Raw genomic sequence first — 26,014 nt, forward strand, 5'->3', positions numbered from 1 at the left:
AATAAAAATATTGGATTCCATCCTAAATTAGAATCAGCTCTTGAAAAACAAATACATATGCTAATCAATATAACATATACTTAAGTACATATGGAGCAAATTTGTGGTTATGAAGGGTATTGCTACGGTATCACCGACTAGATTACTTGCACGACATGGCATTCAAAAATTGGTGTACCACTCCAGCAATAGATGGTATTTAGCTACCATGAATATTGTTCTACCAAATTATCGATCACCATAAAAAATTATTGATTTAGGTGATATTGTGAAATGTAACCATTACCGCTCTTTTTTTTTATAGTATAATTAAATAAACTTGCATGTAGTTCATTTATTTATAGATAATGTATGTTGGGCAACCTTATGGTCATGAGTAATTCAGATCCAACTCGGTTTTTTGTTCGAGTCTTAATTTTGGACATAGACCCGATCCGATAAAAGATCAGTTCGGGTTGGTCCATCACTACAATTTTTGACCCAACATATCATTCAGGCTGAGTCGGATTCACCGCTATAATTTTTGACCTAACATGTTATTCAGGGCGGGTCGGATCCATGTATAATCTGGACCCAACTCAAAAAATTCAGGTCTAGATTGGATCCGATTCGGATCAATCCGTCATGGCTTTAGAACTTATATTTGCACCCCGTGGGCCCAAATAATTTTACGGATTCGAGTCGGGTCGGATCATAGAATTGAAAATTCAAATTATCCAAATTTTAAACAGATCGGGTCGAATTAGGTCGGGTCAAGTCCGGTTGGGCCTAAATTTAGTAAATCCAGAACCAATCCGAAAAATAGTACCTGTCCCGGCTCCATGGTCCTTCAAAATGGATTGGATCGGATCTAAGCTGATCGGGTAGCCCTATATTAGGGTTTTGCTTGACGGTTCCCTCACAGATCTCCCCTGTACTCTCGTTCCCTTCCCTCGGTTATATCGGTCATGGCGGAAGACGGGGAGCAGACCTTCAGCGGCCTCGGCGTTTGCGAGCAATTAGGGGAAGCTTGCGATAGTCTGGGGTGGAAAAACCCGACGAAGATCCAAGTTGAGGCGATACCTCATGCCCTTGAAGGTACCCTTTCTTCAATCCATTAAATCAAGCACTGCCTTTTGTTTCTAGTTCTTCTTTTGATGAGATATTTCCTGGGAATCATCTTCATCACTTCGAACTTCGAAAAGCTTTTTAGTCGACTTATAGGTTTTGATGACTTACTGCTGTTTATTGAGCAACAGATTTGGGAAAAAACTTTTTTGTTTGTTTAAATAGGTACGATGCACGTGCGGGAGATTTTTTCCTTTTCCTTTTTCTTGGGAGCACTTGTATACGCATGTTAGTCATTTGACTTGATGGAAAGCTATCATGGGAACAAAATAGACGTAATTGTTTCAAAAAATTGCTAACACATTCAGAATAGGTGTGATTGTTTCAAAAAATTGCTGCACATCGAGTGGAGGCATGATAACACAGGCAATAAGCTAGTGTTTAAGTGCCTTGGCACCATGCTGATGATTCTTTTTTGAAGTGATCAATTAATTCATTCTAAACTATATCACTTTGGTTTTGTTTATGTTTGCCCTATCAATGCTATACCATAGCACAGACAGAGAATACGGTCTTGATTTGGGGCTCAGACTCAGTCCACAAAATCTCAAATTTTTTCCAGAGTCACATTTTGTTTTTATGTAATTGCAAAGTTCACTTTCATAGTTACACACAATCACCATCCTCATCGAGGCATTGATAACCTTTCATCGTGCAAGGTCCTACTATATGGTTAAATTTATGATTATGACATAAGGAATGAATGTTGTGTGAAGAAGTTGTGATTAAGCATTTAGACTACCTAGATAGGATATAGGCATGGATCCCTGAAATCTTGACTAAAAGCATAACAAAATCTTTAGTGTGTGTGTGTGTGTGTATATATATCTTTTTTTTCATCTTTAAATATCATGAGATTGAACAATGATGTGAGAAGTATAAATAAGGTAAGGCAATCACTTGTTCATGATTGATGCTGGATATGTGGTTATTTTTAAAAAGGCAAGCGGGCATAGTTTGACCTTTAAGTTGTCTTTTCCTGATTTTCTGCTTACTTTCAGCTGAATCTGATGATACCAGCATTAGTGAGGTGAAAGATACGTTGCAAGATAGATACTGAGAGCAGAGGTTTCAAGAAAATCTGAGGAGGTGCATGGCTTCTTTTTCAGAAAAAATCTGTTTCTTAAACTTGTAATGAAGGGTTTGTTGATTTCAGTCCATTCAATAGTTATAGATCTGAATTGTTAATGACTTTCTTTGGGAACATAATCTAGCTGGAATATGATAGAGAGATAGAAAATAAAGAAGAGCTGGTGACAAAGGACTAAGTGGAACTCTGACAAAGGTAAAGAGTGAATCAGATTTGGATTAAAGGATCAGGGCCTTGGTGCCTTTGTGGTACTTCCCATGGATGACAAATGGATCTTTTTAAGTAATATCCCAATGTCCATTTGCTACTCTCAGAGAAGAAGTAAAAGGAAAGAAAGATGGAAATATGGTGGTGTGAAATCCTACTTTCACCAGGAGATTGGAGGTAGAGATTGTTTTAATCTTGTGAAACCATGATGTTTGGCTTTTTGCAAGTTGGTTTGTGATAGGGAGTGGAGTCCAACTTCTTTTGTGGTCATTAGGAAAAAAAAATCAAAGACTATATGGCATGAGATATATTCAAATTGGGTTTGAACAGGAAAGAATCAGATTATGCATAGGTACTTACTCAAAGTACAGGGGTGTTTTGGGATTGGGATAAGTTGGATAATATCATATAGTGTTAGGATTTTGTTGCAGAGTTATTTTATAGTGTTTTTTTGCATATACACCAGTAAATATAGCTTATTGCACATTTTCCTTTTGAAAAATATTATTTGTATATGTACCTCTCGAACCCATCTTGTTTTTGCACGGATTCCCATCCTGTTAGATTGTTGGCTGATGGTGTTAATAAATAATGGTTTTGTGTATCATCCGACACTATTATCCTTTTATGTTGATACCTTTAAAAAAGTTCACATTTAGTTTTTAATAAAAACAGATATATTTTTATCTAAATTTTTCGAGGATATCCATGTAAAAGGGTAATAAGATCATTTTACACTTAAAGTGGTCATTAACACTGTCAATCAAAGATCTAATAGGAGGGGTTTTCATGCAAAAATGGATGATTTGAAGGGTATTTTTACGACAAATAGTGATTTCTAGAGGGTAAATATGCAATAAGGTATATGAGGGGTATATATGCAAAAACCCCTACTTTATATTATTTGACAACATTTGTTGTTGTCAAAATCCTCTAGGATATATATATACATATATACATGAATGCATGCATGCATATGTGCATATGTACATATGTGTGTGTGTGTGTATATATATCTACATGTATGTATGTATGTATTATGTGTGTGTATATATGTTTGTATCTGTATATGTATATATATGTATATATGCACACACATACGGATACACTTATATATTCACATATATATATATATATATATATATATATATATATATATATGTATATATATATTGGAGGATGTACCTGATTTGTAGTATTTAATTCTGAATTTCTGATTTATCAGTAAATAAATTGGGGAGAATGTTCTTTTCTTTTTTTGGTAGGAAGAGACGTGATTGGCCTAGCACAAACAGGGTCAGGCAAGACAGGAGCTTTCGCATTGCCAATTTTACAAGCGCTACTTGAAAACCCACAACCGTTTTTTGCTTGCGTGCTTTCTCCAACTAGGTTGGTGGTGATTTCTTGCTTGGATTCATTTTATTGGTAGTTTCTTTATCATGTGATGCTATTTTCTCTAGTTTTGTTTTTGTCTATTTTCAGGGAGCTGGCAATTCAGATAGCTGAACAGTTTGAAGCTTTAGGGTCTGGCATAGGTGTTAAATGTTCTGTGGTGAGTAAGAGGATGTAGCTCGTGCCATTTGTTTTCCCTTCTTAATTGGTATTAAGTTGAGTTTGGATCCTCTGTAGTCCGTGTTGTGCACCGCAGAGGATGGTGCATGATTGGATGGGCGACATGTCACCCATCTTGGAGATGGATGGCTGTCGCCCATCTCTGTATTGTGCCAAGCAGGATGGCACCAGTACATAGCAGGAGCTGAGAGATGGATGATAATCGTCCATCTCTGAGATGGCGGCGTGTCACCATCCAAGCATGCACCATCCTCTGGGTCCAAAACATGCAATGCAGAGGATCCTGACTCATATAAGTTACCATGCTGTTGCTTGAATACATGCCTGTATCAATCAAACTTTGTGGAGTTATATTGGTCATGTGTATTTCATGAATGTGAAGAAATTAAGGACTAGAACTTAGTCTAGGCACTATCAATAGGAAATCAGTTGAAATCATGCTGCTTATCAATTTGCTGATATTTGCTTGAAGCACTGGAAGATTTAAAACAAGCATAATATTTCAATAAATGTATTTATAGTGGGTACTCAATCAAGCGAATCAGATGAATTTGCTAAAAACTCTAATTCTTCATTTAAAGCTTATATAGGAGAGTGTAGTTGTAGTAATTAAAAGATGCTTTGAATTGCTTTGAGAGGTCCCGAGTTCAACAACGCAAGATCAAAGTTATTCCCCTGCCTGTTAAAGTATTTGGACAAGTTCATTAACCTATATAAGGTGCTTCAAGCAGATCATATTAGCCATCTGACTTTCTAACTGTTCAGTACCTTATCAACTTGATTTGAGCTGGATTGATTTGGTTTTGATCCTAAATCTGTATATCCATGCCTCGCCTGATACCATTGGCGATTTTGCTGTAGGTTGGGACCCATTTTAAACCTCCAGGTCCAGATTTTGAATTTAGATTGGGCATAAATCAGGCCAGTTTGTTGGTTAGATTTGGGTCTATTCATCCCGCTACACCACTGCTTGTGCCTTATTGATGCTTTAGGTAGAAGATGTTGGGCTAAGTATTGAGACTTCAAGCTATTTGAGAAGATAGTTGTACAAATGGTGAGTTGTGTTCTTATTGGGTGAAGTAAGGTCATTCTGGTTGTGAAGAATACATTTTCTTTGTGTCAAAGCTTTAGCGATGGCAATTTGTCAGTGCAAATATAGTATGTTAGGTTTATGATATTATGCTTGTGTCTCGTTGACTAATTTATTCATAGTTTCCCGCAAGGCAGGGTGCATAAAACTACTGAGATCTGAAATTTACAGAAGACTTAATAGACTCATCATGAGAGAATAAAGGATGCATCATTTCATGACCTAAAGTAAGCCCCCAAGCCAAAATCTAATGTAATAAGAAAAGCACGGATATAGGTGATACAGGACCAGGTAGGAATGTTCTGCAATGAGTGGAGGACCTCAAAGTGGAGAAATCCTAGGGTTTTAGATCCTTATGTTCTTGCTGTCCAGTTTCAGGAAACAGGACTGAATGTATCAAAGATTGCTTGCTCATAAAAGCTGATCTAAAGCGTGCAACAATTACAAGAGGAATCTAGTAGATGCTAGAAACCACAAATAGAAGTTTTGACAATCCAAAAGGATTTAATGCCTGCTGTTCATTGGTTGCTGTGCACAGAATATTGTGAATGATCTCCTGATTTGCAATCTTCAGAGAAAAGAGGAAAAGAAACAAGATCTGTCAATGCCTTGGTGTTTAAAATTGATCTCCAAATGATATTGCAATCAATCTAAATGTAAAAAACCTTTTCTAGAATAGAACAGTTTTATGAATTGAGCAGCAATATGATCAGTTAAGATTAGTAGGGATAGACAGCAGATTATGATATAAAGAAAAAGATTAAGAGGAATATGAGAAGCAGCAGCAGCAAGAAGGCGATATGATGGGGAAGGCTGAACCTGAGCCAAAGAGTCCCGTATTTCTTCTTAAAATTTCCAGCATACATTTTACGTTCCAATGACCCTTCTGGACTCTATAAATTCACTCAGTTCCCTGGAAAGTTCCTAATTTGAGCTATCTAGGACCCTTATTACAAAGAAATCCCCCAAAATCCCACTAACTACCAACCTATTTGACTCTTGGCAGGATTCCTAAAAGGTCATGGTTACTGTACTGCATATCATTCATGCTACTGTAATGCAAACAACAACTGACCTCTAGTTAGAAGTCAAAATAATATACAAACACTTCTAATGAAATGAAAAATCAATCAGCAAGCAAATTGGAACCCTTTGGATGAAAATATGCTTGCAGATCTTTTTTCATGGTTATTCATTGCAACAGGATGAGGCCCTGAGATGCCTTGATTGCAATGCAGCCTGGCAATCTCAGCGTTCATGGCTCCAAACAGCAATCTTATTGCTTTAGGAGCTGAATTTTGTAGCCGTTGTTCCCTCGTTCAGGCCATAGCAGCTGATCTTGATTGATTGCTGTATCAATCAGCCATGTAAAATTATGGTGACTGCTTTAGATCATTGAAATTATTTTTAGACCTTATGTATATCTTTATGTACACTAATAAATGACTGAAAATCTTCATTCACATGCCTAATTGAATTCAGATATATTCTTTTTATGCTGATATCATACCATCTCTGCTCTGCAGAAAAAAATATTTTACAAATTTTAAATATTATGAAAGAAGTAACAGAAACCTACTTTAGTATATCTCTAATCTTGTCATCATATTTTGGCTTTATCCTTCGAAAACTATAATAGGAGAACTGAGTATAAGCTAAAAAATAAAAAAAAAATGGGTATAAACTTAGTTTGCCAACGGAAGAAAAAGAGGAAAACATGCCATAAAATATATGATGTTCATTGCATCATCATGGGGTGCGAAGTTAATCTTGAAACATTAAGTATCTGCTGCTTAAGTGAATGTGTATCAAGTTATCTTTTGAAAAGGCATCTTGCTTATTGCAGCTGGAGGTTGATCTCTTAAGTTCAATATTTCCTTCCTAAAGGACCATTATCATAAGAAATGAGACTATAATGATCTATTTATGATATCCTTCCCTAAGAAAAATTTTACTTATAGTTCTTTATTAAAATGCATCAGCAATTTTCAACTGCAAAAGTCTCCCCTAAATTCTTGTACCGTAAACAGATCTTGCAACTATCATAGGGTCCACTCTTGCATCTTTTCTTGACCACTTGATTTGTGGTTACAGGTTGCCCTTGTTCATTTATCTTGATGTTCTTTCTTTTCTGATAAACTTTATCTTTACATGCTTGAGTAGCAGTTTTATGGACCATGGCAGTAGTTCTATCATATCATAGATGAATAGATTTTTGATGAACACATGATCCTGATCATCTACCATGTGCTTTCTCAATTGTGCCACTATAGAATCATATGTTTTCTTTTTTCCCTGGTGATCCTTTTTAGTATTGTCGGTAAGTTACATTTGTAAAAAAAAATCAGATCTTTAATGGTTATTTGATAGTGGGTCTAAGCACTATTAATCATTCTTTTATTTGGTTGTTGTAGACCTTTTTTTGAACCACTGACAGCTTGTTCAAGTGTGTTTGGACTTTGGATACATTCTCACTCTTCAATCTGTTTAAGACATGCTTTGGTACAATGTTGTTATTGCTTCTCTAGGAATGCTTAAGAACTTCACATACAATCTAATCTCGTTCCAGGTTCATGTATGCTTAACATACATACACAAGAACATACGTATATTTGTATGTGTCCTCCTAGCAACAACCTTTGCCTTTGGACACTTGATGGGTTCTGATATTAGGAAATGGAATTGCAAAAGATATTTTGCATTGGAAGTATTTAGGGTGAAATATTTCTGTTTGTAGCCCCCACATGCATGTGTGTATATATATGTATAATTGTAACCATCATTTTATTGAACATCTAGATTGGTATTTTGATTCTATAACTTGAAATTGTTAAATTCTTGCATTATGTCCAATCTTTATTTTTTGAAATAATTTTGGAATAATCTTGTTATGAGAATGCTTTCTTAAATATGTGGCATTGAAGATGTAGAAATATTGGGTCTTATACTGAAATTCTTTGGCTAACATCTCTTGAGGGCTACATAATAATGTGCTAGTAATATGGTGTGGAGGCTTACCATACTAACTCTTTCTAATTGAGAAAAGCAAACTTTTTGCAGCTTGTGGGAGGAGTGGACATGATGCAACAAGCAATTTCTCTCGCAAAGCGTCCTCATATTGTGGTGTGTATAGATATCTATTATGCAGTCCTAGATGCGTGCTTGCTGTAATCTCTAGTGCTTTTGTGTAAAGAATCTGAATTTTGCTTCATGCTTTCTAATTATGGAGGCAAGGGTCAACCCGTTATATTTAACTTTTGGATGGATTGTGGAATCATCTGAGTCGCCTTTAATGGAATCCTTGTTTTGTGTCATAGACATAGACAAACTACTTAACAAAATTTCCTCTTGAAATCTTGCTGTACTGCAAGCTGAATTTCAATGATCTTCTATCAACATCATTCTGCCAAATTCAAAGCTTCATTCTTTTTCTTAACCAACAGAGATGACTGCATTTATTCTACATCTTCCACATAAGTTTTGTTGCCTTTACTTCTTGCTTTGTTGTATTTATTTGTCATGCTACATTAAATAAATTTAAATTCTGTGTACATTCTATATTCACCTTTATTAACTTGAGTTCCTATTGCCGCTTGTTATTACTTTGTTGCTTCTTGGAAATCATTGGACATGGAAAATGTATATCATTCTTGGAAATATTTGGAGGACTAATATGAACACATTATGCAGTCAGCCTCTGATAGTTGTAGCGGCATAATCCCCCTATTCAAATCCTGTTTTAAATCATTCACTAATTTTCATATATAGCAGTAAGATTTGCTAGACATGATTTAAAAGCTATGAGGGACCTTCCTACATTTATTTGCTATTAAAAATTGTTGAATGAGATAAAGGATAATGCCTTGCCGAAGTAGAGGAATCTGATTAAAGACTAAAGTAAAACTGTTATTAATTTTGATTTATCATAATATTTTTATAAAAATATGTACTTCTGGTCTTCTTTTTTATTCTTGAATCTAGATCGTAGCATTTCTCAGGCTGGGCCAATATCAACATCAATATGGTAGTACTAATTAGATTGCTACAACCTGACCTTGGGCCTGAAAATCATAGTCCAAGCTTGAGTCAATCATGACTGAATAAGTCTAGCTAATTGGGCTTAGCCCAACACAGCCCAAGCTTGGCCTGATTAGCTTGGGCAATGGATTGGCTTCCATGGCCAAGCTAGGTGGCGATAAAGGGGGAGATGGGAGGAATCAGAAGGATTTGGGAGAAGGGAGGACAAAGAGAGAGGAGAGCTTGGGCAAGAGAAGGGTGCTCTAATAGCTAGGATGGGGCTAGTGAGAGAGAAGAGATTGTGGGGGTTTGGTGAGTGTTGCTTTAATGGTTGGGAGGGGGTGAGAGAGAGAGGAAAGGATAACTTTGGCAGATGAGAGGGGTGGGCAAAAGGATAGGGAGAGGGAAGGAGCAGAGGAAGGGAGAAAATTGGAGAAAGGTAGAAAAAGAAGGGATAGGGAGAATAGAAGGGAAGGAGATAACGAAAAGGGCTGCATGCCTATCACCTCAATCAATGATGGTAGGGGATGCTGGCATGATTGAAAGGGGAGTTTAGGGGATGCTTAGGTTTTTGGGTTAGGGCTAAAAGAAAAAAGTGTATACACGCACACACACATATATATTATGTATATACTAAATTTATATATTAGAAATGGTTTGGGCCAAGCAGCTTTGGTTAAGATGTGGCTAGACCAAGCCCGGCCCGATTTTCTGTTCTTTTGGGCCTGAAAATCTAGTCCCGGCAATGAAATACCCCACCCAAGTCAACCCAAAATGTGCCAGGCCGAGGCGGAGTCCATTTTGCACATCTACATGAAACATCTTTTCTGAAAGGTAAAAACTACTGCCACTTTAAATTGATTTTTAGCATCACGAGACCTTAAAAAGTTAGATAAAGGATCCATTATCGTAGTTTAGAAGCAGAAAAGCATCCAAATTTAGCTATTGTGATTTTGCTTTGTTATTTTTGTATTGACAAATTAACTTTAGGAGTTAGTTGGCCTGTTTTTGTTGTAGCAAAGCCTTAATGGTTTAATTATTCTTGTTCAGCTCTACTATTTATGTTGTATTGACTTGTTTATACTAATAATTATGAGAAGAATAGAAGCAACTTATATCAAAGAAGACACCTACATAACCATAATGGTTACAGAATTGTAAGAATATCCAACAACCAAATTTATGATGCTAGAGATGTTAATTGCTCAACTAAGTAATTGAAAAAAAATCAAATATAATTTTATTGACATCTGTATCTTTCTTATTCTTTTCATTATTTTTATGTTGTTTACCAGCTATAACAAGTAAAGCAACCATTAACGAATTTTCGCTCGATTGTTAATTTTAGAAGTTTACTTCAATTTTCCTCATATGATATGAAGTAGTCGAGGACTATGTTTAGCATGAACTTCAATTATGTGGTGCTTTGTTGCTTTCTATTTTCCTCTGAAACTAAACTTCTTTTTGACCACCTGGTCCATGTAAACTTTCCAGGCAGCTGTGCTGCTTATACTGAAAATCTATTGCTTTAACTATTGAATGGATCCAAAAAGTTTGATACTTCTGTACTTATATTCCATCACTTATAGAGAATGAGATGGAGAAAGATCTGTAATAGATTTTGTTTGCTTTTTCTTATACATAACTCTGATTTTTTTTCCTTTTCTTTTCATGCATATTGTTCTCCACTACCCTTTTCACCATTATCTATTCTACTCATGATGGGCCTCCAAGTAATGAGTCTTATTTGTTGCTAATGCAAGTGTCTATTAAATGCTTTGAGGGATTTGAACAAAGTTACTGCATTTAACAAGATTGAACATTCATACGGCAGTTCCTGCAAATGCTCATTCTCTAGTTGTTGCATGTTGTTGGAGGTTATAGACGGCCTTTTTGTCTCTTTTGATAAATATATGCTTCTATCCTAGTATGAAATGCTATATGTGTTTGATTCGACCTTTTCTTTGACACAAATGTTATATTTGTGTAGGTGGGGACTCCCGGGCGTCTCTTGGATCATTTATCAAATACAAAAGGTTTTAGCCTTCGCATGTTAAAGTACTTGGTATAACTTCATTCCATTTACTATGTTAAGTTCATATGAAGTAGGATAAGGACTTTGTTTGCTTCTCTAGTTTTATCTATATTTCTCAAACTAAGTCAACTATCTTAATTCAATTTATTTAGTTACAAGGACTTGTTATTCTTAATAATTCTAACAAGGTAGTGAGCAACATGCGAGGCATAATCTGTTAATGATGATAATAGCTTAGAACACAGGCTCGCAAGATATTGAAGTTGTTATCACAATTAATAACCAATATGAACATATAATAAGTAGTTTCAATCCATATACTAACATAAAATAATGTCTACTTTGAGTTTTCTCAAGAAACCATGGTATGCCGTGCTGTACCGTACCAAACTGAACGATACCGGGCATACCGCATTGGTTCGGTATAGGTACCAGTGTGGGTGGCGTATCGATACTCGGTATGCCAAAAAAATTTCTTATCGTATGCTAGTGGGACACTGGTACGGAGTTCGATATCGATACGGCGAACCTTGCTAGAAACAAAATGCTTTCGTTTTTATAGAAAGGATTTTCTCATTCAGTGGCTAATGAATTTGTTTAAAAGAGTATAGTTTATTAGGTCGAAGGGATAAAGGTACTAAAAGCATTTTAGTGACATTTAATCTCAATATTTTATTATTGGTTTGTTTAAAGCAAGAAGCTCAGTGATATTTAATTTCATTATACAAGAATACTACTCTTTTTAGCAAGAAGCTATTTAGCTAAAGTTATGCAGCGGGAAAAGAAAGAAGGGCCTATTTGATTGACGAGGTTATGCTTTGAAGATCAACATGCAAATAGAAGAAAACTGGATTGAAGAATTCACTTGGTGAAAGAAATCCTCTCAAAAAGAATTTTATTAATATTTGAAAGGCTGTCTTGTACAATGTATTACATGCATATTTTTAGGACATGACACTCTAATTCTAATTCGGGTAGTAAACCTGATGCAGAATCATTCTCGAAATAGGACTCGACGATAAGAAAACATATTAAAATTATTCTATTACAAATATAGAAACATGGCTAAAATTTGATTCTGTCTCTAAAGAAAAATTTATAAGAACATCTGTTGAAAATCAAATTTTTGCTTACTGTAGTTTTTGGCCACGAATCCACGGGCTCCTTCGATACTTGGCATGGTCTAGTTGATCATGCTACCTGTTAGCCAGACCTTGTGCCGCATCATTGTGGGGGAAGAAACAAAATTAGAAAGTTTGGTGTTGGCATGACAGTCTATCATACTATTAGCTGCAAGATGATGGTGAGTTTTCACTAGGCAAGAAATTCAAGTGATAATAACAAATAATGGATTGACAATTTATTGGTGTAGCAGCATGTTCAACATTATAATGTGCATGAAGTTGAAGTTGAAGGTTGATAAGTTTGTGGGATTTGAGGAGGTTTCTTCATTAAATACATGTTTAACGGAAGCCTTTGAAATGGGTTAAGAAAATATAGTTGCTATCTACATGTGATAGAATAATCCATGTACATTCATGGGTTGTTCTCCTGGGATGCAGCGGTGTTACAAGGACACTCGTGTCCAGCTTCAAAAATTTGTGTTGGACAGGCATGCAAGTCGGATATGTATTGGATGCTTGGACACTTATGAAGCTCTTTGGTAGCTATTTTAAAGATTGGAAGATAGTTGAACTCTTCCAACAATGATTTTGATCCTCTAACTTGATATTAGGACTGTGTAGTTGTTCTTTTTCGAGATTTGTCAAGGATGTAGGTATTGAAACAGCTTTGCAAATCTTATCTTGCAAATGTTCTTTGTTAATTAGGAAGTTTGAGTAAGAAACATGTACAATGAAAGACCTTAGCAAACAATATGCTTATAAGATTTTCTTTTTAATGTCGAAACAATTAACATTTAAAGGTATAAATATCTAATTTAGTTATATTTATTTGTTATCCTTCGTATCTTCGTATCTCCCTTTTGCCTTCTTGCCGAGCTGACACTTGGATACGTGTTCATATCTAATTCTCGTGTCTGTATCCATGCAGCATCGGCAGCAGCCTTCTAAAAAGGGAGAGATTAGTTATGGATTTGTTGTGTGATTAAGCAGTGGCAACAACTATCATCTTGTCGAATATGAGTTAATTAGACACATATGTGGCTGGGCTTGGAGATATTTCTTTTTTCTTTGGGGAAAGGCAAGACAATCCATATAAGCTACTTTTATAGATGGATGAGTTTATGGTAGTTTATTTGAGTTGGCAGAATGACCAGATACTGAGATGACAGTAGTGTTGGACTTCTGAATGGTAAACTGAGTGAGGCTTGCTTTGATATTCTGCTAGTTTCTATCACAGGCTAACTGTCTGTTGAGAGGATATATTCTTTTATTGATTATATATTTATTAGTTTTTGGCATGTCCTGTCTTTTGGATGCTCAAGCCGCACTATCTGTTTGACTTTTCTTTACCCTCTATTTTTTCTTGCTTTGATAATATTCTTTAGGAAAAATTTCGGATATGATACATTCAGGTCTCTGCGACCTGTTGTGGAAATGCTGGTCTCCTAGCTGCAATAGGCCCACAGCAAAGATCAGGTTTATGTCCGTCCCTCTGTTTGTCTGCTGATGACAGTTTGATAGATAAGATTTCAAGCAATAACTATGTTGTCTGTAAATTGGTGCCAGCAAATTTTGTTCAACTGAAACATAATATCCTCAGTCAAACCAATTTCATTGGAGTGAGGCCTCTGCTGAAACACTAATTAGTAAAAATCATACCCCATTTCCTGTTCTGTGGATTTATTAAAGTTAAGGGAGTTGGATGAAGTGGAAGCAATCATGTGTTGTTGCATGGTAGTACTTGTCAGGAGCTGCAAGATACCTCAGAAAATTGGGCCATAAAGGTCCATGCACTGTTAAAAAAAATGAAGGTCGTATAGACTAGAGTATAGATTAGGAAGTATAGGTGGACTTGTGGAAAAACTATGAAAGGTATAACTAGAAATGGAAATTAGTGGAATCTAAAAGGTACACTGCTGGAGGACAATGCTTTGGTGATTAGCTTGAGGTGGTTTGGTTGCTGCGAGGTCATTATTAGGAGGGCGGGTCAGCACCTATAGATGAAACAAAAAGACAAATAGGCCATAGAAATACTTGTATGGAGATTATGCAGTACTAATGTCTGTTTAGCTAATAATTAGGTGTTTTGTGGATGTCATGGGTGTTTTAGATGTAGAGAAGGATAGGTGGAGAATACTATTGATACAAGTACTGTGAGAATGAGTTACTATAGCAGGTAGTTGCTTTTGGTATTTGGCCTGTGGTTTTCCTTGACCAAAAAAGAAGACAAAGGAAAGTGAGTCTTGTTGTTGGCTTGCCTATGATCCTATTGAATAATTTCTGATATAAGCATTGTGCTTTACAAAGATATCTTAGTATAGAACTTCCTATTTACCATCTGGCCGTGATTGAAAGCATAGACTAGTTCCCTCTCTCAATAATCCAAAGATGGCATAGCTAGTTAATGGCTGTCACATAAAATTGTGTACTGTGAAACATGGTTCTGTGACTCAAACATGGAAAGACCATATATTTGTACTGGCTGACATGTAAAACTCTGAAATCATGAAGCGATCCATTATTGTACTTTCATTTCTTTGCTTTCCTTTTTTAGTATTGTCTGTTTGTACATATTGTCATACATGTATTGCTTCAACAATTACCTGTCATACAATTTTAAACAAAATTGCTAATTTGGTTTGTTTTTGTCTGATGCCAAGGTCTTAGATGAGGCTGATAGGCTTCTCAACATGGATTTTGAAAAAGCTATTGATGACATATTGAAGGCTATTCCTCGAGAACGAAGAACATATCTATTTTCAGCTACCATGACGAAAAAGGTATTCTTTCTGATTTATTGGTGTTTCTTTAAATTTTGAGAAAATAGTGTTCCGTATTTATAAGTTATAATAACTTCTTGTGGTTTTGAAGGCATAAAGAGTCATAAAGAGTCAGATCCTATATGCTAGTTCTCATGTGGATGCGTTGCATGTTGTTCTTATATTTTATAGGAACATGGCTTGTATTTTGCTACTGTGTAGGTACTGGTAAGGCTAGCTTGTATGCTAGTTTTAGTATTTTGCATTGCATATTATTTTGACTTCTCATGTGGACACCGTTTCGTGTTTTGCCCCTGCATAGGTACTCATAGGATTGTTCACATATTGGATATTACTCTTTATATAGGGCCTTGTTAACATTTGAAAAGATCAATTTGTTGCAAACAGTATATAACTTTTTTTTTCCAACTGTGAGAGTCACAGTGCAAGTTCTACTCTCCGTGTTGAACCTGGGACCTCTCTCCAGCAAGAGTGGGGTGCCAACCCATGGACCTTAGCATCGCTGGCACTGACTGTAGTTGATTATTTGTTTTTGATGGAACTGGTTTAATTATATCTTTTGCCAATCTTCAGTTGTCTTTCTTGTTTTGTCTGTCATAGCTATCATGGTTCATGGTTGGAAGTCAAGATTAGGGAAAATAGTTCACTTACCATGGCTAGGGTGAAAATACTATTTAGTTAGAAGTTTTATACATACTATCAATGTAATTGTGGATCAATGTTGTGACAGGTGGCTTTCTAAGCTATTGCCTGTTTGCCACATCATAGGTCCTAAGTAAGATGGCTGCTCGAGTGTCTAGACATCTGGTGGCCTTGCAAGGCTTAGGCCAATGTATAAACCCATAGTAGAGCATACTGAATAACTTGTTGCATTGTTATCCTAAACCGAGCGGAATGGAGGAAAAGAATTCATGTAGTTGACCCCAATTAGTTTGGGACTAAGGCTTAGTTATGTTATAGTATTACTATATTATTAAACTAAGGGAAAGCATAGAATTATAGATACACGCTCCCTTAATAAATGCATTTTATGCATATATATAATTCATTATCTTGGGAATGTGCCAAACCAAAAAGGTGTTTGAATGCTATCTTTACTCTTGCTCCTTGATTCAGGCTTGCAAGAGGATATACCTGTTTATGCTTTAACTATTGCATGAGTTCGAGCAATAATCACCATGATGTTGGTGCAGATTAGTAGTTATGGTAACCATAAATCTTTATCAAATTCTAAATGTTTTTTAATAAGTTTTCTAGGTAATTTTGTACCATATGAGTCTATTTATGAGCATATATAGCTGCAGTAGTTATTATGTAAATGCAAAATAGCATTAGGTAATTTTAAGTTGGGTTCCCATTTGGTTGTTTGGGCATTCATCTAGGCCTTTGAAGGGATTGCTGCCCCCTAGGCAATTCATTTTAAATGATTGTTGCACCAAATCAAGGTAATAATCTACCATTTTGGATTGTGGTGGTTTACTAATTAGGAAAGAATGATTTAGTGGAGTGTAATAATGACAACCAATAAGCTGATACATTGGCTGAAGATCAAGTAAAAACCATGTTTTCTTTTATTCCTTTTTTATTTTTTTGCATGACAGAGGTTGCATAGAGACCATGTTTTAATTATAGTTAACAGAAATTTTTGTGCTTTAGTAGCATACAAGTTTTTCAGATTTGAAGAGTTGGTTGTTGTTAGTTTGAATTTTGCTACGTAGTATTGAGATTTAGTGTTATGACTATTTTTAGTTTGAATTTCAGAATGTAATATTGAGACTTAGGGTTATTTTGGGGTGGGTCAGTTTTTTGATTCTCAGTTATCCTGTCAGTCGCAACGCTTAACTAGTCAAGACTCCATTTGAATGACTTTCCAGGATTTGTCATATAATAGATCAAGTATTGATTCTAAATGAACAAGAGCTACATATTGTCTTTAGATTTGCCCGAATGTATTCTTCCTCCTTGGCAGTGTAACTTAATGTTGAAGACTAAAACTTGCTGCAGGTTTAGGTGACAATGTTAGACTATAGTGGTGAAGTTTTATTTGGGCTAACCCTTTTTTACAAATAGTTTGCTGGTTATATTTTATTCTTATGCTTCTTCCTAAGAATCCATTTTTGAGATCAAAGTTTAAGTAACCGTAAGTTCTTGAATTCAGTGGAAAATTGTAGATGTGAATTTGAAGGTCCCTAGTTTAGGCATTTTAGCTGTTTGCGTTTAAGGATATTTAAGTCTGCCTGAAAGTTTCAGCAACTTATAGGTGCAGTCCTAACCGTAGAAATCTTGAGAAACCCTGGATTCAAGGTTGTTAAAATACTCAGACGAACCCAGGTGGAGTATGTGCTTTTTATTTAACCTAGACGGATGCCATGGTGCCTAGGTGGTGGCTGCCTCGGCAGGAAAGCCCTCCCAGCCTTGAATATGCATAACTTTAAATGATATCATACACAAAAAATTATGTGCATACATCATATGTGCACTCTTTTTTTTTCATACTTAAAGAGTCCAAAGATCAAAGGAGAAGAAAGAAAGCAGCAATAGCATCACTGACGCTGAGGCAACCAGCAAGCTGTAGAACCATAGCTAGGAAACTAACAGTCAGCAAGGAGTGGAAGAAGAGGGGAGAAGAGAAGGGCAGGGAAGCCGTAGCCAACAGACTCCGTGGCAACTAACAAGATGTAGGGCCATAGCTAGGCACCTAACACTCAGCAAGGAGTAGAAGAAGCAAGAAGAGGAGAGGGGCAGGGAAGTGGGAGCCAACAGACCACAGGGCCACAGCAAACACCATGAAGAAGAAGGTGCAAATGGAAAAAATGAAAAAACAGGGGCAGCATGGGTATATGAAGAAGCAATTGTATAAGCAAAGAGGGGAAAAAATCAAGAGAAGATGAAGGCTGATCTAAAGAAGAAGAAAGAATGAAACATCTAAAGGAAGGAAAAATCAACAAAAGGAAAAAAGGACACATGCCTGACATCAATGCTAGCAGTTGCCATCATTGCTGTTACCAATTGCCATTGGCTGACCCAACAACAGCCATTGATCATCCTACTGGCTGCTGTACAGCATGGTGGTATCCTCCAGTACACTGTCAAATCTCCCATATGGCTTTCAATAGGGAAAGGAAGGGGTGAAGGACCTGAAAGAAAAGTCGGGTTAAAGCAGACTGAGCCTAGCTGACCTGGTCCCATGTGGCCTCTAGGCGTCCTAGAGTTGCTCTCCTCTTATCAAACCTTGAATTGAAAGACTTAAATCGGCAAGTTCACCTCAATTTCTTCATCAGTCTAACATTTTAAAAATAGCTTTTCTTCCTGCTTTAAGTAATAAAGTTGAATTATGCAACATTGAAAAGCAATGTTCAACTGAAACTTATCTTGTATTATTTATTATTTCATTTAGTTATCTCTTTTCTGTTCCTTTTGTTCTGTTCTTTTTTAGTCCCATCATTTTTGTAGGCCCACTGATGAACCACGATAGACCTGTATTAGGGCACTGTGTAAAGTTCAAGGCACCCTCATAATACTGATGTCCGCTGGTTTTTGAATTTGATCCACTTGGAAAAAATGAGTTCACCTGGTGAGCTTTGCTTTGCTTGCAAAACAAGTTGTTATGCTATATGTGATTATATAACTGAATCTTTTCGGAGACTCCAGTTCTCATGGATCAAATGATATTAGCCTCCTATACATGTTTGTAGGTTAAGACACGTGAACTCGTCTAGAGGCCTTATCGAAATGGGCTATTATCTGCCTTGCAGGCTTGTGAGATGCACGTGGAAGACAAGTTGGGAGATATGTACCAAGAGCTATAGAGAATGTACTAACAATACTGAATGAGGAGGTAATTAACAAGGGAGTTAGATTAAATTTGTGTGGGAGTGCAAGGCAGAACAACTAAGGTTACCTGGTCTTTCAACAGAGCAATCTTTTCTTGGTTTAAGTGGAGTTAATAGGTTCAAGAAAAGTAAAGCATTTACTGTGCAACATTCTCAGAGTGGTTATTCTGCTGTTGAAGAAAAGTTAAACCAGCTGATCAATTTACTGTTTGGGTGATTATAAGGGAGTAAATTGGTTAAAATTGTCTTATTCCACTTTGACCCCCAAGCAAATGCAGCCTTAAAGAATATTTCTGAAAGAAGCATTTTTAGGAGTTTCTACTCAACTATATAGAAAATAGACTACAAAAATTCGCAACAAGCCTACTCTCCTTGTCCCTTGCATCTCACATTTAGGGAGTGTTTATTCTCAATAGCACTGTTCAGGCTGCACACAAAATTATTCCATGTAAATGAGAGATTATATTCATGCTTCAAATATCCTTGGTTGGTTGCGACAAATGAACATTATAGTTAATGAGCTCTATAATATTTCTGATGGATGTTTGTATCTAGATAATTTACTTGTCATTGGATTTTAGAACCATTCTCTTGGGAATCTTTGACCTGGTTGATCTGGTCTAGTTAATGTTTTTTCTAAAAGATTCATTTTTAAAAAAGTAATTAAAATTTTATGTAATTAGCCCTTTTTATTTGTTTACAGGTTGGCAAACTTCAGCGGGCTTGTCTAAGGAATCCTGTAAAGGTTTGGCCACCTCCATTCTTCATTTACTTGCTTTTTGCAAGCATTAGCTGATATTTTTATGGCTTTTATTTGTATGCAAATTGATGTTCATTGCTGTTTTTTTCAGATTGAGGCTGCATCAAAATATTCCACTGTTGATACGCTTAAGCAACAGTTTCGCTTGACTCCTGCGAAGTTTAAGGTTTTTTCCTCTTACCCATGTTAGTGTACAGCTAGTGGGAGGACCTTTAATACCAGTTATCTGGCTACACGTTGCAGTCTACTTCAGTCTTTTTCGGAATTGCAAGAACAAACTAAACTTTGTATCTGTGTATAGTGACACAAGTCTTCACTTGGTTAATATATAGTAGTTACTCTTAGGATCTGCAAGCTATATAAAAGTCATTGCATGTATTTTATTTTGGTCAATCATAAGGGCTGTGTCGAACAGGAGACTTGTCAAAAATTTAACAGCTTTTATCTCACCATGAGCAATTACTCTAGTCAAATGGTCGGTTAGATGGTAATTGATGTCATGGCAGCGGTTCTGACAGAGCTATCTATCTGTCCTTTTAATGTGGTTTTTCAGTCGTCTAATAAAATCATGAGGAGATCAATGTAACTGTGGGCACAGCCAAATACATATAGCAACCTGTTTAATAATTTGTAAGCTATTGACGATATATAATGATTAAAACATTGTCTGTAAACTAGTAAATAATTTAAATAGGAGACTCAAATTATTGAGCCAGTACCTACGTTTAGGATTTAGTTTCTTTACTATCACTAATTTGCCCCAGTTTAATAGTTGACAACAATAACAATGTCTACTTTCATCTCAGGAGCCCATCTATTTTACTTGTCATGATCTATTTTGTTTCAGGATTGCTATCTTGTGTATATTCTGACTGAGATGTCTGGGAGTATTTCGATGGTTTTCACTCGCACATGTGAATCAACACGACTTCTCTCTCTGATTCTCCGAAATCTTGGTTTAAATGCCATACCAATTAGTGGTCAAATGAGCCAGGTAACATATATGTATTTTCAATATCAACTGTTATGATAACCAATTCTTCAATTTAATCTACTTGTCTTGGTGGCACGAAACCTCACCCTGTTTCTTTTCTCGTCGCGTTTGGGAGCAACTGTAAGATGAATCATCATTGACACTCTTTTCAATTGCTGTTTCTGATAGGCCAAGAGATTGGGAGCTTTGAACAAGTTCAAGGCTGGAGAATGTAACATTCTTATATGCACGGATGTGGCTAGTAGAGGTCTTGATATCCCTTCGGTGGATGTGGTTATCAATTATGATATTCCAAGCAATTCTAAGGTTTGTATCACTCAATTTGGTCATTGGAACTTGGTTTTGAGAACAAACTTTAGATCTTAATGAACAAACTTGGTCAATGTGCTGCATTTTGACTTTAGACCACATGCTTAGGTAGACTAAGCTTTCCAGTGTTGTAAAAGATGGTGCACCTTTCAATGTTGAAAAAATTCTGATTACTCTGTATCTTCAGTAGTTATGAAGTATAGATTTAGTCGGATTATGTTTGTGTAGACTGGGTTGACACATTTTCAGCTTGGGTGATGCACAGTTGTAATTTCTACAGTCTTCTGTAATTGCTAATTTTAGTTACATTTGAGTGAATATTGTGATAATGATGGCAGTTTCTTTTGACTTTGTCATTTCTACTTTTAACTAATTAATCATAGACCATATTGTTGTCAAGCAATGTGATTACATGTCTGTATTCTTATGCTTAAAAAATCAGCTTTCTTTGGTGTAGTTCATAGTGCATTAATGTTAGTTTATACTGATTAAAAATCTAGTGATTACTTGTATCATATTTTCCTGATCCTGATATCATTTTTTATGCTTCTTGGACTCTCGAATGAAAAAAGTTCCCAAATAAACAGAAGGCCTACTTTTGTGCACCTCTCATCTCTGTCAATTGTTCTAGAGATGATTTCTGAACGTTGGCTTTTCTTTTTCTTGTAATCACTTACTCATTGCCTCTTGTGTCCTGTTGCAAAACAGGATTATATCCATCGTGTGGGCAGAACTGCACGTGCTGGACGATCTGGGTTGGCAATATCTTTAGTGAATCAGTATGAAGTTGAGTGGTACCTGCAGATAGAGAAGCTAATTGGTAGGCATCTGTTCCTTGAATCAGTTGAGAGTTAACATTGGTTTCAAGCGCCAATTATGCAATTATATTGTTTGGATCAATTATTATTCTGCAGGCAAAAAGCTTCCCGAGTATCCCGCAGAGGAAGCAGAAGTTCTGGTGCTCTTGGAACGGGTAACTGATGCCAAGAGGATTTCTCTCATGGTATGATACCCTCCTGTATATAGGTTGTAGCATAATTTTACTATTTTTGTACCAGAAAATCTCTTTTCTAATTGTTATTGTGTTTCTTCTATTTTCTGGATTATTTCTTGGTATTGGAAGCACATATGAGATAACTATTTTCCTTCACAGAAAATCAAGGAAGGTGGTGGCAACAAGAGACGGAAAAAGGTGGAAGATGATGAGGAAGAAGCTACAAGATATGCTGTCGATCCCAAGAATGCGAAAGCATTCAAGAAATCAAAAAGGAGGTGATAGAAGATTAAAATATAGGAAAAGGAAACACTGATTGAAGAGCTTCATTTTTTCCCCCCCTTAAATACCTGTTCCTTATTTACACCCAGGTATATTAAGTTCTGTGTTCCTGTCCAAGTTTTGTCTATGTTATAGCATGAAGACTGAATGAAATTTGGAGTCTTTTTCTGATTTACCTTCTACAGAACTGTTTTTAGGGAGTTTAGAACTAATTTTGATTCACATTCAGCTAATCCACTTTTGTTGATGGTCTGGGCCATGACTCAAGGTGTCATCTTGTTTTATTTGTGATTCTTAATTTTGTTAAGTATTCCGAAACATTAGCCTTCAGCCTGTTTTGGGTGTGGATACTCTGCCGCTGGGGCTGTTGCTGCAGCAAGGTCTTACGGCCTTTGATTCTGGGCATCGTTGTCCCAGACCTGAATATGTTCCGGTTAATAATAAATATAGATTTTAATGTTATCATTATTAATTATGGATTAAAAATGTTATGTTGTTAATACTAATTTTATCAAAAAACATTTTCTATTGATTTATTATCTATATTTATTACCATTACAGTAATTTATTTTATAATATGTATTATATTTGATGTAAATTATTTAATATTTTAAATTATATACTAATTTATACAGTATTTTTCTGATGTGTTTTTTTATAGTTCTCGTTTTATGTATATTAATGTTTTTAGTGTGCATTATATATTTCAATAACATTTTATCATAATAAATTATATATTATTCATTTTCATTTGTATAACATAGTTATTATATTTATGATATTTAAGTGTTATATTAATTTTATTTTCATTGTTTTTAAGTCTTATAACTAATATAATGTTATTAACATAATATGATTAATTATTTAGTATACTCATAATATATTATTAATTGCAATATTATTTTATACGAGATATGTGATTATTTATTTTGTTATCATAATGATAATGCTAATATCATCATTTATTGATGTTATTATATGTTGTATTATTCATTTAAAATTATGGTAAAAGAATATTGATATCGATTCTATTATATTGATGATATTAAAGTTATTATATAATGCTACTATAGTTATATAATTCGTATAATTATAAATTATAAATATTGTACACGATGTTTATTATATTATTTAGACAACCATTATTATTCTATTGTATCTTATACCATAAGATAATATCCTGTGAATATTATATTGTATTTAATATAATAAAATAGTTCGGTAACAATGTCAACTCTTGCTAAAATGAAGTCCTGGGATTTATCTTAATTTCTTTCTTTTCTTTTCTGGCAGAGTGGGTTGTAGTCGATGGATTGCGAAGTAGGATTAGTACATCCCCGCAAACCAGTAACTCTCCAAAGAGATTGGAGGATTTGGATGTAGATCTTAGACTTTACTAAGTTGATAAGAGCCTTTATCCTCCTTTGATAATGAGGTTTAGAAACAATAAATTCTTGCCCAACCCATTTATATTGCATGGACCTGTAGTTAGCAATTTAGTTGGGAATTTATGATCAGGCAGAAAATATAAAAGGCTCAGAAGAAATTATAGGGAAGAAAATGACAAATCTGATAGAACACAATAAAAAAGAAAGAAAGCAATATAAATCCTAATCATAATGAGTCTTTTTATTATCTAATAAAACTTTCACCATCCCATGGCCCTTTATAGATACATATAACTACATACATACAACAAAACTTTGACAAACCCAGGTGTTGCAGCCGCTGTAAACGTCTATGCTGGATTTAAAAAAGAGGTTGTCCAACCCATGATGACCTAACGAAGCCCAACGATCAAATCCATACTTTACCCGTTTATAAGTGCATTAATTCCGGGTTACCACAAACTTGACCAACTTATTGAAAATATTAGTCAAAATTTTCTTAATTCAGAGGGTCTAAATAGGGAAATAAGAAATGGAGGACACGAAGAAGGTAATTTTTGGGGATCCTTTGGATTCCAACCGCGTGCTTCAATCCCATCGTAAATGAGGGCTTATCTCTACTTTATAAGGCCTTTTCCGTAACATGCCATCTTTACTTGGGGTGCCCACTCAAGCTTAGCTCTTGTCATGGCTATAAGAAAGATAAAATGGCGTGATTTGGTTGTTAGGCCTGGCTTGTTAAATGAAAGGGTCTTTGATCTTGATTCGTTCTAGGCCTTGTTTGATAGAGCTGTTGGTAGTAGAGTTTTTATAAAAAGTTGTTTGCTGTTTGATAACTATATTTTTAAAGTATTATGCCACTTTAATATGTATTTTTTTTTTCTTTTTTTGCTAAAGCAGGCATTTCATACAACACAGGTACGAATACACTCAATCGAATCAGAAAACAAAAAGTCTCGAAAAGCTCCGAGCATCCCTCCCTTCCCAGTCCATAGAGTGCCTCCAGAGTGGTTTGCTATATATGCCACCCCCCAGTCGGTCGTCCTGTTAGCTTTGCAATATACATGCGTAGCCTGAAATGTAACATCCTCATTCACCATCATCCAAAAATCGCGGAGCAAACGGGGAACTCCGTCGACACTTTAACATGTGTTGGGTAAACAAATTAAGAAAGTACTTTTGGTATGACAAAATGATCATAAAAGACATTGCATAGTATTATACAACAGGGCATAATAAAATATAATATGTATTAATACATAAATATATGATATAGTATAAAATTATTGTAATATTATATTATTATAATATAGTAATATAATATTGTATACTAAAGCATAATAATTTAACATAATATTAAATTATTTAACATAACATATCAATGATTATGATATAATTTAATAAATATTATATTTATAGTATAATATTATAATAAAGGTATAAAATATTATAATTATTAGCATAAATTAATTTTTTCATAATATAACATAATATTAAATTATTTAATATAACATATTAATGTATTATAATATAATGTAATATAATATTATATTTATAGTATAATACAATAATAAAGATATAAAATATTATATTTATAAAGAATTTCTTGTTGGGACTCCTGTAGATTTTCAAAATTATGAAGGGATATTTTATATAATTATTATTTTTTTACCACAGGTATTTTGGTCAAAAAAACTTTCCAACGGAGCTTAAAAGTGTTCTTCCAAAAAGTTTCAAAATGAAACTTCTCCCAAAAAGCTATTTTTAGCTTTCTGAAAAAAGTAAAAAAAAACTTATCGAAATTTTTATCAAACACCCATATTTCATCTAAAAGTGCTTTTGGAATGCTGGAAAGTAGTTTTTGGCTCTCCAAAAGCTCTCCCAAATGAGGCTTTAAGCTAACATTGATTTAAAATTTTCAAACTTGGTTTATTACTAGATAAATGGACTTAAAACAAACTAAATATTCCTGAGTTCCACTTTCCCGACTCATGAATGCCCGGGCGTGGTGCGAGAACCAGACCAACTCGGCTTATCCTGAAGACCAAAGTCGGCAGGCTCAGCCGGCTTTGATTTTTAAAAAATTAAAAAAAGCAAGTTGTGCATATCCTATGCTTACCAGCAAATAATCTAGCACATTTATTTAAAAAAGCAGGCTTACATACCCTAGAAGTTAACCCTAGGAATGTGCAGCCGTCTAGCATATTTATTTAAAAAGTCAGGCCTTACATATTTTATGAGTTAACCGTAGAAATGTGTGGCCGTCTAACATATTTATTTGAAAAGTCAGGCCTTACATATCCTATAAGTCAACCCTAGGAATGTGCGGCCCCGGCTCCGGTTATTAGGTTGGGGTACGACACTTGGTCCTTAAAATATGAATTGACCTTGATAAAATAAGCTCAAGCAAGCCTGCTATTGAGTTGGGCCTA

General features: G+C 35.2%; 1 protein-coding gene across 2 annotated transcripts; it reads left to right on the forward strand.

Annotated features, from left to right (window-relative positions):
* The first annotated feature begins 836 nt into the window (after positions 1-836).
* Positions 837-22,453, forward strand: LOC103720719 (DEA(D/H)-box RNA helicase family protein). 2 transcript variants are annotated; one of them, XM_008810557.6, is made up of 13 exons: positions 837-1,077; positions 3,670-3,793; positions 3,887-3,956; positions 8,127-8,189; positions 11,074-11,148; positions 14,903-15,022; positions 19,559-19,600; positions 19,707-19,781; positions 20,463-20,609; positions 20,778-20,915; positions 21,627-21,738; positions 21,833-21,921; positions 22,072-22,453. In XM_008810557.6, exons 1-13 carry the CDS (start codon positions 948-950, stop codon positions 22,192-22,194), a joined length of 1,308 nt encoding a protein of 435 aa, XP_008808779.3. In that variant the 5' UTR covers positions 837-947; the 3' UTR covers positions 22,195-22,453. The 2 variants fall into 2 exon arrangements, with proteins under 2 accessions (XP_008808779.3, XP_088559274.2); XM_088703148.2 differs by lacking the exon at positions 8,127-8,189 and having other exon boundaries at positions 861-1,077.
* Positions 22,454-26,014: the final 3,561 nt, after the last annotated feature.

Source organism: Phoenix dactylifera, chromosome 8 (assembly GCF_051530095.1).
Source record: "Phoenix dactylifera cultivar Ajwa chromosome 8, Ajwa_hap1_PhDact_Kaust_v1.1, whole genome shotgun sequence".
In the NCBI taxonomy this organism is placed as follows: Eukaryota; Viridiplantae; Streptophyta; class Magnoliopsida; order Arecales; family Arecaceae; genus Phoenix; species Phoenix dactylifera.

What these genes read in the sequence shown, in the direction of transcription:
- LOC103720719 (XM_008810557.6), top strand. Translation starts at nt 948, where the DNA reads ATGGCGGAAGACGGGGAGCAGACCTTCAGCGGCCTCGGCGTTTGCGAG. An exon ending in TGACTCCTGCGAAGTTTAAG is followed by an intron (nt 19,782 to 20,462) that starts GTTTTTTCCTCT and finishes ATTTTGTTTCAG; the next exon opens with GATTGCTATCTTGTGTATAT. An exon ending in CCAAGAGGATTTCTCTCATG is followed by an intron (nt 21,922 to 22,071) that starts GTATGATACCCT and finishes TTTCCTTCACAG; the next exon opens with AAAATCAAGGAAGGTGGTGG.